The sequence below is a fragment of the Mustela lutreola genome, chromosome 1 (genome assembly GCF_030435805.1).
Source record: "Mustela lutreola isolate mMusLut2 chromosome 1, mMusLut2.pri, whole genome shotgun sequence".
Classification (NCBI taxonomy): Eukaryota; Metazoa; Chordata; class Mammalia; order Carnivora; family Mustelidae; genus Mustela; species Mustela lutreola.
This window is the reverse complement of record NC_081290.1, coordinates 185,139,881-185,160,007: the sequence shown is the minus strand read 5'-3', so window position 1 is coordinate 185,160,007 and position 20,127 is coordinate 185,139,881. Positions and strand designations below refer to the sequence as shown.

Sequence of the window (20,127 nt, the reverse complement as noted above, 5' to 3'; positions counted from 1 at the left end):
CCAGCCCTGCATTAGGCTCACTAATCAGCAGGGAGTCTGCTTCCCCCTCTGCCCCTCACTCTGCTCATGTCCTCACTCACCTTCTCTCTCTCATATAAATAAAATCTTCAAAAAAAAAAAAAAGTCTAAAAAAATAAAATTCAGCCACACAACCGAATTCACTGAACAGTTGTTTGAATTTTTGGCCTCTTGAAGCCCAGATGGATATCGTGACCTAGACAGTGTTTGCTGGACTCGTCCTGACCCCTAGGACTTCGTCCGGGCATCAAAAGGTTAACAAAAGACAGAAAAGGGATAGAACGTCTATTAATATCTGGTTTGGCAGCTCCATTTACCACAGGGTTACAAAGGGTCCACTGCACAAATCTTTAGGAAAAAGCAAACTATATTCTTACTAAAAGCATTATCAACAACAGCTGATTTTATATAGTCTACAGAGGGCCGTTGGAAGGCAGGCAAGTTTCTCACTAATGACCTAACCTCTCTGTACTACAGAAGCAGCAGGCCCATTGTCAGAACTCATTGAAAGCTCAGAATATTGCCTTGGAGTTAGAATATCAATATAATTTATAGTCCCGATCAGGGCACTCTTGAGAGTGAAAAGGGATTCTCTACATAACTCCCCCGGGACAATGGGCATCATCACGCAAACGGGCAGATGCAAGGTCACGTCCCTCTGCACACAGCATCTAGGGGAACATCTCCAGGTTTTGTCTTCCGATGGTACTTACACCTTCTTAATTAACGTCTGTTGCGGGCCCCTGACTTTGGATCCCCGTTCTATTTTCTGCCTCCTAGAGGGGGACTTACTGCCTCCGAGTGTTCCATTGCATTTCTCCCCACGGACCCTCCTGGGAGCACAAATGTCCCTGGGAGTTTTCCCAGCACAATGGCTCTTCTCTTCTGGCAAGCCCACGGCTCTGCACCCGGCCACTGAGGGGTGGTCTCATCTAGTCCCACCCCAACCCAGGCGCCAAATCCAGGCATCAAAAGGTTGATACCTTTTGATGCCAGCCCAAGGAGGGCTCTGCGGCCCTGCTCCTCTGAACTGAGGGGCTGGACATGACCCGGTGCAGCTCCCTTCAGCCTTTACCCAGTGCTATAGCTCACAAGGGCTGCTTTGGTCCCAAGGGGTCAGATAAGCAAGGCCATTGGTGAACCTGCCTCAGGCCACAGCAGCATGAGACCTCATGAGCATCTGTGTGAGCGTAACAGGAATATGCAGTGACAAAAATACTTTTTCAGAAGAGCCCATGGGGGAGAAAAGCAATGGAAATTCACTGCCAAATTTAAAGGAAGGTAAGATGTAACTACTTAGTAAAAAGAGCTTCTGGCTGATAACTAGGGCAATGCATGCTAGAACATCCGCCTTTCTTAGGGAAAAATGATGTCGGTAAGGCACAATTATGGCAGTCTCTAATTTAGACGTGCCCCGTACTGACTAATTGCCTTCCCGTCTTGAATCACAGGAGTTCTGAGCTCTGGTTTTACAATCCGAGCTACTGGTTTCTATGTGCTTCTGCCTCATTGCTGCCAACTCGGCCTCCATGGGGGAACCTGCCTCGCTTCCCCCCTAGCGCTGGGCCCCGCAGCAAGCCAAGGGGAAGAGGCAGGACAGAGAGTAAAAGGAGGAGGGAGCCCCACCTCACTCACCCCTCCCCACCGCATGTCCTGGCCTTACTACCCATCTCCTAAACCAAGGGAAGCCAGAGGAGGAGGGAGAGGAGGTTAAGAACATGGAACGGACAGGAAAACTGTGTAGGTGAGGAAGCTTCTCAGGAGGCTATGTGAACTCCCCCGAAGCTCACAGAGGGGCTTGCGTTTTGGATGGGGGCAAGAGTCCTCGGAGTCTGTGCTTTCCTTACTTGTCTTTGCAGGAGTCTGGCCACCTCTCCTCTATTTGCTTTTCTGGATAGCATCTATTCTCCTAGCTGCGGTCTTGGGGAAGAAACTGTGTGTGTGTGGGGGGGGGGGGGAGGGTTGGTGCAGGAGGGAATGCCTGGTGAGGAAGTGGGTAGAAAGACAAAGTCGGCCTTGCCACAGTTCCTGCATGTGGAATTCACTTCCTGCCTCGTTAGCTCCGCCCCTACACCTGATCCCACTCTCCACGGCCCCGCCTGGCTCCGGACTCAGTACCCACGCCTCCTTCGCCTCCTTCGTGGGGCAGCCACCAGCACCAGAGAGGCCTGCAAGAGAATCCAAGACCTGTTCCTGACCAGCCGGTGAGAACGGAGGCTACTTCTACAGACAAACCGTGTGACCCCCGGTGGCACAGGGAGGGCACGCTACCTTCACCGTTCTCAGCCGTCCCCTCCGTAATTCAGACGTCGTCTGTGTTAAGTGGAGCTTCACGGGGTGGTAACCCCCCTTTGCTAGCTCAGGGAAAGGGACTTCCAAGCCAGCTGCCTGGATTTGCAGCCCTGGTTCCTTGGGTAGGCCACTCAGTTCTCTGGGCTCAGTTTCCTCACTTGTGACATAAGGACAAGGATGAAATCTACCACACAGCCTTGTGCTGCGGATTGCAAGTCAGTTACACACAGGACTTCAGGTGGTGCTTGACACATTAGAAGTGCTCACTTCCTGTCGGGTATTATTATTACTTTATGGTGCTAACACCTGAGATTTCCCAAGACAAGGGATAGTTAGCCATTTCTAGACTCATGTCCTTACCATCTGCCTGTGCTTCATTCACATAAAACAAACGGCTCTGCTTTCCCTTAGGCAAATTCTAGCACCTACAATTTGCCAGACACTGTCCTCGTAGCTGGGGGTTCACAGTCCGTCTGCAAGGAGCTCACGTTCGGCGCGGCACGCATCTTTCCTGCCTCCATGTCTGTGCCCGGGCGGCCTGGGGTCCTCACCCATGGCCACCCTTCCTCACCTGGGAAGCCCTGCTTGGGAAACAGCACACGGTTTGTGAAGACCTCTCTGCCTTTTGTCTCTCATGACCACAGGTCTTCTTTTCCTCTAAAACATGGTGCCCATTGCCATTCCGAAGTCCTTACAATGAGCCGTCATTAAAAATTTCTGCGTCGGTCATCCGTGAGCCCACGGACGAGGACAGAGCACGTGTTATTCATCCTCATCACTTTGACAATGGCTGGGCCCACACAGGCACTCAAACATAGCTGGCGGACACTCTCTATTATCATTTATATGCTTTTACATTCCTCTCCCTCCCCATGTTTGTTAGAGTTAAAGGACCACATCATACTCATATCTCAGATGCCCCTCAGTCCAGCAACAGGCTGCTTCATCAGTATCTGTTCAATGAAGGACTACGTTAACAATGCACCTGTCTTTACAATGTGGAAGAACCTGAAACCCGAGGGACTGGGGAGGAGAACTAGATAAAGAACCGTGAAGAATGTTTCCCAAGGCAAGGACGAGTGGGTGGCTCAGTCAATTAAACGTCTGCCTTCAGCTCAGGTCATGATCCTGGGGTCCTGGGCTTGAGTCACGCATCAGATCCCCTGCTCAGCCGGGAGTCGGCTTCTTCCTCTGCCTCTCCCCCTCCCTGCTTGTGCTAGCTCTTTGACAAATAAATAAAATCTTAAAAAAAAAAAAAAAAAGAATATTTTCCAAGGCCGTCAGCTTTCACTCTCCAGTATATCCAGTTGCTATGAACAGAACTGATAACCTGTTTCTAAACCCAACTGTCATTAACAGAGAAATAAGATTTATTTATGATGAGCAGGTCCAGCTGCACACGTCAGAGGTCTCCGACCAGGCCCAACAAGCAGGTCCTAGAGGGCTCCCAGGCACACACTGTAGCAACCTGGGAACCACAGGAACCAGAGCTGCCCTCCGGGGCCTGGCGGCACCATCTAAACTGAACCAGCTTCCCTGTTTGTTTTATTTTTTAAATGAGAAACAGAGAGTGAGAGAGAAGTGGGAAGGAGCAGAGGGAGAAGGACCGAGAGAATCCTAAGCAAACTCCGTGCTCAACTTGGAGCCTCACGAGGGGCTTGATCTCATGAGCCTGAGATCATGACCTGAGCCGAAATCAAGAGTCAGCTGCTTAACTGACTGAGCTGCCCAGGTGTCCCATGTCTTTTTAAAAAACATGAGCAGGAAGTGTTGAAAGCCAATAGGTTAAGCATTTCTCTGCCACAAATTCTCATTTCAAGGTCAGGTCAAGATGCATTTCAGTTCCAAATGAATGGAAGTGAACTGAGTTTATCAAGATGGAGTGAGCAGACACGAGGGGCTCTTCTCATGGCTTTGATGGCACCGTTTCACACGGGCCACGGAAAGAAGCAAGGGACACACAGGCAGTCAGCCGGTTGGTCCCTAATGTTTACCACAGGTCTTCCCGAGGCCGGCACTGGTTGGAGTGGTAGAGATAAAGCAGGAAAGAGACAGAAAAGCCAGCAATCTGCTATCCCAGGGTTTACCTGCTTCTTGGAGGTGGGAGACTACAATCCCCAGGGCAAATATGGAAATGAGGCCAGGTCGGGTAGGACAAGTGTGGTGAAGAAGGTACAGTCAGATCGATGGAGGCACTTAGGGGGAGGGGGGTGCATTTGCCAGGGCAGTGCAGGAAGGATTCATCGAGAAGGCAGGTTGAGGTGAGAGGTTAGAGATGAAGGGTCAGTCAGAGAACTCTGGAATTTGCAGACCATGATTCTGCTCAGAGCAGATGTGGGGGAACGACATTCCAAGCAGAAGCGGTATCAAGTGCAATGTCCCGAAAGACAAGAAAGCAGCTCAGTGTCATCTGAGCCACAGAAGGAAGGCCTGAGGGGTTGGAGGGTTTTTGGTGTGGAGCAAAGTGGAGGAAAGACGAGGCTGGAAAGGAGGGCAGGGGCCAGGTCTCGCAGGCCAGGGCGGGCCATCTGATTCTATTCTGGTTGCAACAGGAAGCCACGGGAGGATTTTACACAGAGGATGGTGCTTGAGGTCATTCTGGCTACTGTGAGGCGGGGCTGAGGGGGACCACATGGGGGGCTGGGAGGCTGTCACAGACCAGGAGAGGAGGCAGATAACGTGGACTCTGGCTTAGGGGGTGGAGCAGGCAAATGTGGTTGCAGCTGGGACAGATTCCAAGGCAGAGAGAATGGGGTCTTGCTGCTGGATCCAGCGTGTGGGGTAAGAGGAACTGTGGCAGAACAATGACCTTGACCTCCACCGTCCTTACCGAAGACTTTGAGGTGGATGGACGCATCCTGCTCTCCGGCCTTATTCTCGGCGATGCACACGTACTCCGCCTCGTCGCTCTTGTCCACCTTCCTGATGGTCAGCTCGGAACTGTCATCGCTAAAGACGTACTTCTCGTCTTCCTCGTTCTCTATCTGTTCCCCATCCCTACATGGTGCAGAAAAGCCAATTGCCATGATTTTGGCCACGGAAGTACAAGGTTTATTTTTAACCCATCTCCACGGAATGCAGACTGAGCCCACGGAAGGACTCGGTCTTCACACAAAGTCAACACCCCAAACTGTACTTCCACACACAAACCTTTGCTTCCTCTGCCTAAACCTCTGTTTCTCTCCAAGGGCTGCACACTGCCTACACACCTCCCAAAGAGGGCCTCCCAGCCCACGCCCTCTGGCTCTGCCCCCTTGGAAGGGATCCAGTGCTAGAGGGGAGAGCAGCTTACAGAACAGAACCCGTGCTACACCTGCAGCTGATCCCAGCAGCCCACACCCGTGCCACGGACACACCAGCACGGAGCTCCACGCTCCCTTCTCCACGAGCCCACGATAAAAGGCACGGGCCAGGTTCTTACTTTGTCCAGCTCATGGTGGGCTCTGGGAAGCCTTTGGCGTCGCACACCAGGGTGACGGACTGGCTGAGGTTGGCGGTGGCATTCACGATACTCTGCCTGGCCTGGACGGTGGGCGGCACTGAGGGAGAGGAGAGCTGTCAGGGGGGGTGTGGAAACCTGCAGGAACCCAGTGGCCCGGAGAAGAGGCACTTCCGGGGGACCTTAGGTCGGAGGGTCATGGCCTAGAGGTCAGGAGCTCTGGGCAGCCGCAGAGTTTGCATGAGGGATCTAAACTCTGATGTGTCCTAGAAAATTATTCCAAACGGAATAAGTCATCCGCAAACATGCATCAGTGGCTTTCGACAATACTAGATTATCGTTACATGTAATATATAATATTGGTTTTTAATAAAATAGCTTTAAAAGCTACATTAATAGGATGTACTCCTTTTAAAACAGGATTCAACTCATAGCTGCTAGATATCATGATGTGTTTTCTCAGTCCATGTGTATCAATCTTATAGCTACCACGGTAAGTGGAACTTGATGCTTTTTGGAACAAAGGGGGCTCTTGATTCTGGAAAAAGTTGAAAATGCCTGTTCTCAGTGCTTAGATGGTTAATACCAATTGGAAATGGTTAGATGTCACCAGCTCACCAAGTGACATTTCTCTGGCACTGTCATAAACAGCCCTGTGCACAAACAGTTTTTACCAAAGGAATGAGAGGGGGAGAATTTGGCAAAAAATATGTATCAAAAGCCAAAAACAATTCAACCCTAATTTACTTATTTTCTTAGTACTGACATTATAATTTCCTGTAAACATCTTGTAAATGTCAGATCGATTCCACGGGTGTGTTTATTTGACACACTGCAGATTAAGATTAATAAGACCGTGGCCCATGATTCTGACTATTCTGAGGACTGAATTGATAATAATATTTTCTTTGAACGTTGAACCAAGGGGGACTAACCCCACAATCATGATAACATCAAGGACAGTGAAGGATGAATAAGGATTTATTAGAAAGCACGGGGAAAGTTTCCAGTGCTGTAAAACAGCGAAGAACATTCAAGAATGGTGCTAGAAGTCCCCCGGGTTAAGGGAGACCCAAAAGGCAGGTGTATTCAGAAAAAAAACAAGCTAGAGGTTATCCCAGGAGGAACAATTCACTTGAGACGGATGCATAAGTCAGGACGAGATTTATTTAACAGACCAAAGAGGAAGTTACGGAGCATGATTTGGGGGTGACCAGGCGCTACTAATGGAGAGAGCAGGAAGAACGCGATCTCCTCACCATTCACAATGACCTGAATGTCCTTGAAGTTGATCTCCCCCCGTGCCAGGATCCTGCCCTCGCAGCGATAAGTGCCCTCATCTGTTTTCTTGATGTCCCGGATCTGCAGGTAGTTGTTGGACAGGACTATGAATCGGACTAGAAGAGACAAGAGGCAGGTTCATCCAAGGGTCAGTCAGAGAACTCTGGAATTTGCAGGAAGGTTGCAGGGAACTTCTTCTCTTCCCTAGCGACAATCTAGAGCTAGGGGTAGGGTGTGGAGGGGGGCAGTGGCTTTACACTGACATCAGGACATGTGGCCCTAGCACTGACAGCCAAGAGCAAAAGTCTACAGGAAATTTGTCTTTTTCTTTGGAGACAAGGTCAAGTGCCTGAACGTGCAAGCTCGGGACATTCACGCATTTGGGACCTGAAAGGCACACAGGGCTGTGGGACACTGGGATCTGAAGCTCAGAGGCTGGTTAGGTGGAAACCCTAGGGGACCCAGGGCCTGGAAGGGCAGCCGCCAGGAAACTCAGGCCTCACCGTCTTTCGTCAGGATGACATCTCGGCCTTTGTGTTTCCAGATGATGGTCGGAGGGAGGGAGCTGACCACATCACACACGATCACGGCATCTTCCCCCTCCCTGAACTCTTGTGGGGTTGGTGCATTCTTGAACATGAGCTTCTCTGGAAAATGAGCAAGAGGAGAGTGAGGGCAACAGCCGCTTCCTCACACTGACCCCTTTTTGCTAGAGCCATACTGCTCAGACTCCAGCTGTAGGCAGCTCTCAGTCCAAATACATGGTGGCCCAAGAGAGGGTCCCGCCCCATCCTTGGCCAAGATGCCAGGCAAAGCAGCTGGTGTAAGCTGGGGAATGTGGCATCGATGTTGGGCAGTCAGTGTCTATTCATGGAGTGCTAAATTTACTGTACTTTGTGTGGAAAGGGTCTATGGAGGTAAAGGAGTCTGTCAACCAAGGGTCCCTTGCCATGTGGGACGATGCTAATGAAGCACGAAGCCAGGCGGAAAGGACTGGCATGACACCTAGTCTACAATGACTGGTCATCAGCCCTTCCTCCGTCTCCCACCCATCGGACACCCCAAACCCATTTACCTAGAGCAGAGAAAATTCTGAAGAACACAGCGGAGAAAAGGCAGGCTTAATGGGAGTAAATACTATGGCGATCAATACTGTTCCATTAGCTGTCGCCCACCATTACACTGGCCAACGAGACAGAGGCATGATAACAAGGTAATGAGATGCCACCTCCAGACCGGGTTTCACTGACGATGGGAACCGCCTGCTCTGAGTGGCCCGGAGTGCTCAGATAATAACCCCCCACATCCCACTGAGTCTTTGAACTCCATTAGCAGCAGGGGAGAGTGAAATAAGAGGGGAAACTTGAATGGCACGATAGTCAGCCAGCTCCTGGAGAAGGGAAGGGGAACCCTTAGCAGCCCTCTGGGAACTGTGTAATTTGAATTTAGAGAATGGAGGCCAGAGGGAGGTAGCTGGAATCCGTGTGAACCGGGGCTGTGAGTTCTGAGCTGGCTCAGGATCATTTAAGAACATGCTGGCACTCTCAGCTCAGTTCAGAAAAGACTCGGGGAATGGAAAGGAGGAAGGCCTCAGCGGCCCTCGGCTGAAATCGCATTCTGCCTGCATCTTCCTGGCCAAAGGAGAGGACTGGCAGTACGGAAGGAGACAGGGGCGGCTCTTACGGAAGATCTTCACGTTGACCGTGGCCTCTGACTCGCTGCCATCCTCGCCAGTGACCACACACTTGTAAATGCCGGCGTCGTCAATGTTGGCGTTGTAGATGGTGAGCGTGGAGGAGGAGTCATCATTCCACACCACGGAGATCCGCTGCTGGTTCGGGGTGAGCTTCTCTCCGTTGGGGGAGAACCAGGAGATGTCTTTGTCTTTGGCATCTCCTGCCACTGAAGAGGAAGAGATTATTTTCAAACCGTAGGAGTTAAAAAGACGACGTGTCTTCCGGGGTGACCGAGGGTACTCAGCAAGAGCCACGGAACAAGAGGTCACGGGGCTTGATTACCCGGCAGGGAGACCATTCATGTGGAGGACGTGATACCGCCTTCCCCTGGCTTCCGCGCTTTGTTGTGACACACACACCACCACTCAGGGTGCCTGGAAAGAACTCGATGACCCCCTGTGAGTACACCTTCTCCTTGGTGAGGGAAATGGAGAGGTATTTGCTGAGGACCTACTGTGTGCCGGCTTCTAAGTGAGCAGCTCCAGCCTCCCAGAAGACAGAGCAGAGGGGATTCAAGTCTAGGATCTGAGCTCAAGGGCCTGGCGAGTCTGCGCCAACTAATCAGCTTATTTGTGAGGGCTCGGACTGTGGTCTCCAGAGCAGAGGAGGGGACATTAGACATCATCTAGGAGCGTGGATTCCAACCCGTTTTATTCTAGCGTCTGGCCCCGCCAAAACTGGCACGACTGTCATTTCAGCACCCTCTCTCAGACAGACACATCCGTCTCCGTCAATCCTGCAAGGAAGACAGCCTGAATCACCCATGCATCCTCTCCCCGGGCACCGAGGAGAGGTGGGTGCTGCCGCGTGGCCGTCTCAGACCCTGTGCGGGAACGAGGGCTCCGGGCTCTCTCTGCACAGCGCCCTTCCCCAGGCCACACCACCCAGCCCTGCACAGATGCTTAGTATGGAAATGAAGCCGTCTTCCTTTCAGGGCCCATCATGTTTTCAATAAATATCGCTATTTGCAAGATGTGCTGTGGGCTCCACGGCTGCATCTCCAGATCATTTAAATTGCTGTAATGAAGGCAAAGCTGGAGTGAACACATCCGGCGGCCACCAGGCACCTCGTCCAACGCAAATCATGTTTGCATTTAAAGGCCCCTCCCTGCCAAAAGCTGCTCGCTAAATGTCACGGTTTACACCTAGCTCAGCTCAATGGCCCTGCTTCTTCCACGATCTGAATCCCAATCCTGTCACAGATGGGGAATCCAAAGCCTAACCTGAAGCTTTTCCTCCACAGGACGTTTCCTGATGATTTCTGAGCTGTGGAAACGGGGCACATTTTCTAAACAAAGAACAAGGACACCAGATCCAAAAAAGCCCGGGGCCCCAGTGTGGGGACCATGGGATGGAATATGGCATGACAGACCTGGAAAACCTGGGACCCACATCCTCACGGCACAAGAGACACCAGTGTGCAATTGTCTTTCAGGCAAGTTTCTGACTTTTCTGGATTTTCGTGTCCTGGGAGATTCTAAGAAATAAGCCTTATGCCGACCCCCTGATACATGGTTCTCCCGAATCAGGCAGAGAACTCCGGCTGGATACAGAGCAGGGAATCCGGGGTCTTTCACTATTTGGGAACTGTGCTGACTTTCCTCCGGAAATCCCTAGCCCTCCTCTGCCATCATGCAGAAGCCCAGAGGACATTTCTCTGTGTCATGGAAGCCCTTAGTGAGGGGAAGGAAGAGGGCCCGAGAGCTTCCCTGGCCCTCTGGCCGCACCATCAACCCTCCAGTGGGGCAGCTCCAGGCGGGACCGGCCGTGCACACACACGGACCACGGGCTGCCGCTAGGTTCACTGTCTTTCCTTAAATGCAGTGGGGCTCGGGGCACTTGCCTTGGCATAAGAAGAATTTGGATTCTCCAACGCTGATTTCTCCTTGGCTGGGGACGATATCCACCTGCAGAGAAACTGAAAAAGACAAAGTCCAGCTGAAACACACATCAGGATTTTTGAGAGGGGAACCCAGAGCTTTCATTCAAAAGCAGGGTCTCCCTGCTCACATTAAGAAAGAGTGAAGGGAGGATGTGGTCTGGGTTGAGAGCTTGTCACCAAAGAATCCACGGTTCCTGTGCCAAAGCCAGGAATGGACATGGTCCGGATCCTTTCCTGTGGAATGGCGATCCCCTATCAGAACAGCGCAGGGTCCTCTGGGAGATTTGGGGTGACACCCCCACCACATGTTTCTGACCTCTTGAGTAGGCCACGGTCCTGCTCTGAACAGAAGCACTTCTGGGATTCAGAGAAATAACAGATCAGTTATTTCTGGAAATCAGCCTGAAGTGTCCCCACAGCTGTGTGACAAGGAGGCCTGCCACTCCCGACCTCTCCAGTTCCCCATGTCACCGTGCTTCATGACTACAGAGGAGGAGTCACCGTGGTGACCCGGACGGATCTGGAAGCAGGGGATGCCTACTGCTCAGCCCGCCGGGTGAGTAGGGGACCCACACCCCTCTTTCCGTGAGAGGAGACGGTGCACAGCCTTGTCACGGCAGTCAGTCAGATGCCCTCCCAGAAGGCTGTAGTCTGTGCCCTGAGGAGTTCCCTGTATCGCCTGGCTACCTGCACTAGATTTTCCTTTGATGATCGTCGTGCTCTGTCATTCCTCTCCACCAATAAGACAGAACACACCGCCGGCATCCCACAGACTGCCGGGTTCATTTGGTTCCTCAAGTATCTGCTCGGAGCAGATAACTGTTCCTTATGAAAATATAGTTTTAGGGCAGGGGGAAAAAACTGCTTTTATCCATTTGGATTCAACTTCCTTCTGCCTCCCCTCCTCTTAGGGAAAGTAAATGTGAAAGCTAAAAGCTAACGGACATTTGGTTCGACGCATGTCGCCTCTTCAAGCGGATACGGAGGCGGGCCAGGACCAACAGGCCGGGTAATAGAGACTCAGTGAGCCCTTCCTTCCAACGGCCATTTTCTCTGCGCTGCAGAACCCGGGCCTGCTGGTTGCCATGGAGACGGACTCGCAGGCGGAGCTGCTGCGGGTCTCAGTCTGTGCTCCGTGATGAAGGGGCCACGGGGCACTCAGCAGAGCAGACGGATCAAAGGGCCTGTGGGGGGCTGGCCAGGGGAGACGTGGGGAGCACTGGGCCATGGGAGGCGAGACCCTGCTTGCCACCAATGACAAGGCAGACCCCGGAGAAGCCGCAGAGGCAGAGAGGGAGGATGCTGAGTGCTCCACCATGAGAACTAGGGGAGGCTGGACTCCGACCTCCCAGGGCTGGTTTGGAAGGAACACCATAGTAATGCGGGGGCAGCCGGCCACTCTCTCACTGGGTTTACTGCCGATGACTCACCCAAGGGCCGGGACTGTACTCTCAGAGAGCAGCGAAAGGGCATCCCCTACCGTTCCCGAAATGCCAGACAACACACGGAGCTGAGAGGGCAGCTCACAATGGTGTCTCTAGCTGTGGTGCTTCTCTCGCCTCCTCTGGCCAGAGCTAGGTGCGCTCGGCTCCAAATCGAGGGAGCCAGGAGGAGTCTCAACCAGCACCATGTTCCACTTGCTTCTTTCCCCCTCAAGAAAGAGAGAGAAAGTGCCTTCGCTAAGATCATCTCTGTTCAGGGCCAGGGTGGTGGTGGCTGTAGAGCCCAGGCCCCCTGGCTCCCGGGGAAGCGTTCTTTCCATTACAACGCTGCCTCTCTGAGTAGAGGATAAAAAGTTTCCACTCATTCGCTTTAACGAACAATCTGGAGAACATGAGGCAGGCCGCTTGGGTTCACCATCCCCTAACAGAACAGAGCAAGCCCAGAGCTGCTAAGGCTGTTTCCACTCCGGGGCCGGGCCTGACGGCGAGGGCTGCAGGCCAGCGCCATCCATCGTGAGGCCAACCAAGGCCTTTCCACTCTGTCCGCGGCTCGCGTTCCATGGAACGATGGGCCCATGAAAGCCCTGGAGCCGTGCCTGTGCCATCCGTCACCTAAGTAATGGTCCTTTCTGGAGTTTACTGGGGCATTCTTTAGAGAATTCGAGGCATATTTCTGCCGGAAAGGTTCACGGGCCCATATGCCGAGCATCGGCCGCCAGCTCCGACATATGGATCCTGTTATTGTCACAGAGCTCTCACTGCCTTGAGAAGGATATTCTTATCCCAAGTGAAAAAACAGCCTTCATCTTTTCAGCTCTTTTCAAACGGAACATGACTCTCCGGGGGCCAGAGAACACGGCGAGGCTCAAGAGTTTCAGACCCAAATGCGGCCCGTCTCCTCCTCTGGGCCCCGGAGAGCGATCAGAAACAAAAGTTTCAAAGGAATTCCCGGCTTAAGCAGAGCCCACGCATACATTCATCATCATCACAGAAGTGTTTTAGAGAAGACATGTCCGTTTAGACTCCCGGCACACATGGAAAAGGTAGCGTTATTCCTCCTGCAAAGCAGCAGAGTCAACGCTGGGCCAGAGGAACCCCAGACTCTGAAAGTCAACGCTTGGATGTTTTCCACCAAAGCACAATGGCTTATGACTCTTCCTCAAACGCACAACCTTGAATTATTAGGTTTAATAACGGTACGTGGAAATCCGTCTCCACTGTCCAAACCGGTTCCCACTGCTTTGTGGCACCCCGTCCTCCTCACTCTATTAGGCCTTTCATTGTTTGCAATAAAAATTCCTCCCACAACTTTTGCCTTTCTCCGGTTGCACATATAAGTAAAAATTCCTCACCAGGCATAACTTCTACCTTTAAAGACACCTAGGAAAACCCTTCTCCCTGAAAAAGTATTTCAACTCTTGCTTTGCACAAATGCTCTGCAAAAGGCCATGCGTTACCCTACCCCCTCCTAGATGCGTCCAGAGGTGCACACTGACACGCATGGGTGTCTGGACCCAAAGGGTCACCATCCCCCACAGCCAGATCACAGGTTCCGGTTTACAAAACATACGCCATTCCTTCGTCGGAAGCTCACAACAGTTCAGAGACAGAGGAAGGGCCTACCTGATTGTCTCCATCCTATACAAGAGAATTTTAATGCTCAGAGAAGCAAAATAACTGGCCTCGGGTGACTCAGCTAATGAGCAGTTAAGATTCAAAATCATCTGATTCTCTCCCCCTCCCCAATTTATTTATTTGGCACACAGAGAGAATGCACAAGCAGGGGGGAAGGGACAGGGAGAGGGAGAAGCAGACTCCACTGAGCAGGCAGCCCAATGCGGGGCTCGATCCCAGGACCCAGGATCATGACCTGCGCCGAAGGCAGATGCCCAACAAACTGAGACACGGAGGTGCCTCAAAATCATCCGATTCTAAGGCTCCAGCTCTTCCCTCCACACCCCACAACCACCACGGACCTTTGGCTGGCTATCTCATAGGCTCATGATGACCTAGTAGTCAGCATTTGCTCTCTTTCCAAATCATGGGCTAGAAGGAACAGAGTGTACAAACATCTCACAGTCAAGTTGCTCTTTCGTCTATACCCTGGTTAACTCTAACTGGCCTCTTCGCGCACATAGCTATATTATATGATCATAGCATTATAATCCCGATTTCACAGATGGGGAGGTGGAGGCCCAGAGCCATAAGTAATAGTAATGGGGGAGTCCAGATTCCAACCCAGGCTGGATGGAGTCGAAAACTCTAGATATTTCTGCCATACTCTTCCATCCCTTGTGAACAGACAGAAAAAGGGTTCTCTTAAGAACAGAATGACCCCCCCTGCCCCCGTGCTCATCTGATTTAAAAAGTAAAATAAGCTTGGGGGAGATCTGTACGTTTTCAAATGTGTTTTCCGTTTAACTGGTCTTTAAAAACAAATGCTATGTTCGCAAAGAGGCACACTTAATTTAGCAAACCGTTTTAGAGGTAAATAGAAGTTCGGGCACCCTCGACTTTCTAGAGAAGCAAGAGAAATTCCTTTAGTTGCTAAAGAAAAGTGAATTCAGATTTTAGTTCATAAAACATGCTAAGGCACTTATCGGGAGAGGTGGAATTCTTACCAAAGCAAAGCAACAGAGAAAAATTATTCTGAGTTAAAGAAGGAGACCACAGATTTCTCTGGAGTCAGTGACTTCTTGCTGTAGTTTGATTTTTACCGGTTTTCTTTTCAAGATTCTAATGTGTTTGACAAGGTAGGAGGTAACAGCAGAATGCAAACCCAGGTCTCTCCCACGGATAATTGAAAATATTTTCTTGTTAAATGGTGATAAAAATGCTAATTGCTGAGGAAGACGGACTGTAGGTGTGCAGCAGGCCCAGAACCAAGGTAAGGAGATGCCCTGGTCACCCATTTAAGGGTGAACAACAGAGGATTAATGTGATTGGTGACTATGCACCAGATAAGAGAATTTTCTAGAACCTATTTAATAACAGCTCAGGATTTTTGAAAAAGACATCAAAGTGTCACTATGCATTTATTTTGTTAGCTATTGTTCTAGAAATGAACCTTGCATATCACCATTCTCAAGCACTTCCATGGAGAATTGTATTTTATTTTTCAATTATAACTGAATGCTAACTCTCTTTCATGTCACCGTACCCGTGGGAGATCCAGATGTCTGGACCAGGAGTGTAACAACGGAGGGGCCCCCACTTGCCTCTAGCAGTTTGCTCTCCTTATGAGGAAAGCACCTGAGAGAACATACAGGATAACTTGAGTACTAAACCAACCAGACTCAACGAAAGCAAAGCCAAAACCTATGTGGCAATACTGGTGCATGGCTGAGGCCTGGGACTCTGGACCAGACTGTTGAGTGTGAATCTCAGCTGTGCCACTGAGTAACTGTGTGATCTCGCCGTGTGTTTCAACCTCTTGGTGCCTCTGTTTTCTTATCTGTAAAATGGGGACAGATGGAGGGCTGTTGGAAAGACAAAATGAATTAATATTTGTGAAGCACTTAGACTAGTGTCTGGCACATAATAAACATCTTATGCTTGCTGTGTATTATTATTCTTAACAAATCTGCATTAACAACCCTTACTGAAGAAATTATTTTGATCACAGTTTTTGAGGGAAGCAATGTTTCTCTTTATGGCTTAAGATCAGGTAACCTTCTCAAATGATCCAGTTGGCCAGGTGGCCCAATTCCACTCTCTATACTAATTTAGGATATTCTACTTGCTAATCCCAACTTTATTGGTAAAAAGATGACTGAATTCAATCAAAGGCAAACAATAATCATGCAGGCGCTCTAGACAACCACTTCACCGTGGTCTGTTTTCTCATCTGTAAAATGGAAAGGATGGTAAGATCGCCTTTGTGTGGCCGGACTGTCATGTTAATTAATGTCAGGAGAGAGCCCTAGTTAACAAGTCAGGGTCTGGAGCCAGAAAGGCCTGGGACTAAACCCCGGCTCGGACTTCAGGTAAAACTCTGAGTTCTCAGGAGAAATCTCCGAGCCAGTTTGCCACATTTGTATATGAACGTAACAACCCTATTTATTTACCTCTAGGCATGTTGAGATGATTTAGAAAAGTAATGTAGGTAAAGTACCAAACACCAGCTCAGGCTCTGTTGGCTGTTTTTCCCATGGTGGTACATATACGATAGCATTTAAACACACACACACGCACCCCCAAACAAACAAAATCCCCCATAATGCTTGTAGCAAGAATAAGAGAGCGGGAACCCTTTACAGACTATTCATAGACACATATTATGTTAACTGTGCATGTTTATATCTATGTGTATATATGGTCTATTCACTGTGAGCCTAGATAAACGTGTGTGTGTGTGTGTGTGTGTGTGTGTGTGTGTAGAAAAATGCAACTGGTCAGATTGTTATTGTTTCAAAAAGCAGCTAGACGTAGGTAAATTTATCTCATTTGGGGAGAGAAAAACCAATAAACAATTAGTAATCACAAGGAGTCTCGCCCTTACTAGACACATGAGTCCTAGAATTCTGGCTTGAGCTACCGCGGATACCAGCTGGGCAGAGGAAGAAAATGAGGTAGACTGTTTCACTTTCAAATATTAACCCAAAAGTTAAATGTCATTTTAAAGGAACTGTAAAATACGTGTTCTCAGAGATTTTTGGCTTCAGGTTCTGTATAATGTCATCACAAAGGCAGACCATACCCTAACTGCCGCTGGAAGCATCCTCATTGCTTAAAGTTGGCTTGTAGCAGCAACCGAAACCATCTAGAAGCCATGTGTAGGGCTGCTCCGTTGGGGCCCCATCTACGGAAATGCTGATTTCTAATTCCCATCTAAACCTAAACATCAGAAGTCATCTAGATAGGGTTCCCAGGCCAACTAAGTTTATAACGAGACCCTGGGGAAGCCCTCTGTGTGAATGGGCCAGACCCCCGGCGTCCCCCCGGATGCCAGCCAGCCGAGAGAGTGAAGGAAGCCCTTCAGAAAGCTGTGGTCTTTCCTGGTTGAGCCAGTGTGTCAGAGCACAGTTCAAGACGGGAAGAGGAAGGAAGGATTAATCTTGAGGGTGGTGCAGGGTTCATTCTTTATTCACCAGAATGGAGACACCAAAGCTCCCAGTGTCACGATGAAGCCGTACGCCCAAGTTACAGATGTATGTAGACAGTGCTACCCCGAATTCACTCGAAGGAGATGCGGGGTGCCTGTAACAGACAGGTTTCTGAAGTCTTTCATTTTAATAAAAATACCCAAACTGGGCAATGTTTCCTTACAATAAAGAGTCCCGGTGAAAATTCTCTTTAGTGTCCTCAGGTCCCCTGGCTCTTCCAAAGTGATGGGGGAGGTGTGGAGAACATGAACATGGCCTTAGAATTCTTCAGCTTCCCATGTCATATGACACTACAATAGACCTTTCAACAAGGGAAAAAAGTCCTGAGCATCACTGCACAACCAAAGCCTACGAGATTAATCTGATACCCCATTTCCCCAGACGTTCCATCCTATGGAACTCTGGTAGCCAAACAGCAAAATCACCTGCCAGGAGCAGGGGGCTCTATTTCTTAGTATCCTACATGACAGGAGCTGCTGGGAACCAGGACTAACGGGGTGCCGGCTCTGAATCATGGGGCTGGCTTCACGTCAGAACACAGAGCCAAGGCACATAATGGTTTCAGTTCTCTTGGCCTCCCCGAGTTCACAGGGCCACATTAGCATTTTTGTTAGGTCTGATCAAATGGTTTACATTTATAGAGAAAAAGAAGTCAGTGGTTTGAAGCCATAGTTGGTGTCCCCACAAACCACCCAGCAGCTAGAAGGCTCGACAAATGTCACATCACGTTGTCCTGTGCTCCCGCTTAGAGGGCAAGAAGATGGACAGGTTCGTTTAATCTGCTCAGTAGTAACGGATTCATGCTGGTGCCCAGGACCTCACTCCCACTTCCAATCCCCATCCCCAAGAAAGTGCAGTTCTTACTGGGAGCACAGGGGGCATCCTTAATGGGTAGCCAGAAGAAATGACCCAGTGGGATACTAAGCAAGCCAAGATGGACCCCAACGACTTCCACACCACACCCACCGATCAGACATGGGGGAGGAGCCAGCTTGGCTCTGATGAGATGTGTGTTTATTTTTTGTTTGCTTATTTTAGAAGAAAGTCATAACGGAAGGAGATGTGTTGAAGAATTTACTATGTATGTATATTTTTTTCCTCCAAAGCAGCAAAAAGCCAGAAGTATACTTGTAAAGTCTCAAAAGTTCCCGATTCCAGATGAGGAGTGAAATTCTTTCCAAGTGGGCATTACCCTGCTCTCATCCAGTCCACAAGGGGTGAAGGCAGGACTGTCTGACGGCATTGGGGACCACACAGCAGAAAGCATGCGTGTGTGGTCAGAGGTGGCAAACGCGGATCTAGTTACTTCTCACTCTGCCACTATGTTGGATTCAGGACTCTAGAGTTGTTAGTAACGAAGAAGGGGAGAGCCAGAGAGGACCTGACACATCACTGGCAGCCCCTTCCTTTTACAGAAGGGGAACTCGGCAGGCAGCCGCCAAGAGCTCCCACTGCCAAGTCCGGGACCCACAGTGTTGGCTCCACGAGTGGATTCCCGCCCTGAGGCCCTTCTTCCTTCTGTGTCTTACTTCCTCTGTGTGTCCTCAGTGGTTATTTTACCTGCTTTGCCCTAGTCTCACGTCTGTCCCCAAAGAGCAGGCAGAGGAAGCTATTAAACCACAATTAAGGAAGCCAGACAAATGGGAGGGGCTCTGCCCATCCTGTCCGAAGCCAATTACAACGCCTGCTTACTTCCAACACCTCGGTCCCTTTTTCGCAGAAGCTCGGCTTCCCTGTTTCCTTTTCTGACTGCCCTTCCTATTGTCTGCCTTTTTTTTCAGGCCAGCCCTTTGCATGAAACTAACTTACTGGAATACAAAGCAAGGATGCAAATGGCTTTTTGGAACTCGGCTAAGGTTCTCCAGATGAACAACGTAAAAATCTATCAATCTGCCTACACGCTATCTGATTGTGTCCAGGATGTCCCGACAAGGTTTTCTTAGGTCCGCTCTCCCGAAAGGCTGTGTTCACAAAATGACTCACCTAACTTCTTTTCTTCCGGCTGTGAAAAGGTACTTGGATCAAAGAACCGTTGTTCCCCTCTCGCCCAACAGTTTTTGCCAACATGGCAAGAAGTTGAAATTATACGTTCTAATATTTGTCCAGCTGTTGTTTGCAGATGTTGTGTTCTTTACACTCAGAAAATAGAAATTTAGAGAATGCTTGCCTGCAACTTCATCCTGAGAATTTCAGATCCTGCCCGTGTCTTTCAAAAATGTCCTTATGTGTTCGTAGCTTTAAGCACATCTGGGCTATTGAAGATACAAAGGCTTATAATCTCTCAAACAACCAGTGCAAAGAGTTGTTAAATTTGGTTTGTCATGTGAAAAATTCACACTTTCAAACAAAGACAGATATAAATATATAGTAATTAGTATGTGCCAGTCACCTTACTAAGCACTTTATTGGATTCGCGTAAGCCTCAGAACAATCCTATGAGATAGGTATTCTTATATCCCATGGGACAAAGAAGCTGAGGAACAGAGAGGTTAAGTCACTGGCCCATAGTCACAAAGCCAGGAAGAGGTAGAACCAAGAACTGAACCCAATGCAGATCCGGCTCCAGGATCCTTGATCTTAAGTCTGTGTTACTTGGGCTCAATTGTCAACTTTCGTGGAAAAGGGGCTGGTTTTGTGCTGGATGAGCTAAGCACGGAAGTAGACAAAAATACTATCTCCTTAAGGATATGCTCCACTCAGACCCCGGGATATAGTGACTATGAAGGGGGGGTTGGAAACAGGGTCCTTGAATTCTGGGCCCACCAGCCACATGCCTCTCCCTACTGTAGCCTGCCTTCGTCTCCAGACTGAATCCTCCCTGCTCTTCCACGGCCTCCCCCACGGACCTGGCCTTCACGCCCCCCTGCAGCCCTCCTCCACCACCACTAAGTGCTTAGCACTGGTGGCGGCTGCCCACAGGATCAGGCCGGAG

The 20,127-nt window shown here is 49.9% G+C and overlaps 1 protein-coding gene across 8 annotated transcripts in view; it reads right to left on the bottom strand.

Annotated features, from left to right (window-relative positions):
* Window positions 1–20,127, bottom strand: part of NCAM1 (neural cell adhesion molecule 1) — a 300,947-nt gene that overhangs the window by 55,367 nt on the left and 225,453 nt on the right. For all 8 annotated transcript variants that reach the window (XM_059180921.1, XM_059180903.1, XM_059180928.1 and 5 more), the window contains exons 2-7: window positions 10,610–10,684; window positions 8,714–8,932; window positions 7,534–7,677; window positions 7,009–7,146; window positions 5,732–5,849; window positions 5,141–5,307 (exon numbers count right to left, since the gene is read on the bottom strand). In XM_059180921.1, the coding sequence (XP_059036904.1) occupies window positions 5,141–5,307; window positions 5,732–5,849; window positions 7,009–7,146; window positions 7,534–7,677; window positions 8,714–8,932; window positions 10,610–10,684 (861 nt within the window). The remainder of the gene's footprint in view (window positions 1–5,140; window positions 5,308–5,731; window positions 5,850–7,008; window positions 7,147–7,533; window positions 7,678–8,713; window positions 8,933–10,609; window positions 10,685–20,127) is intronic.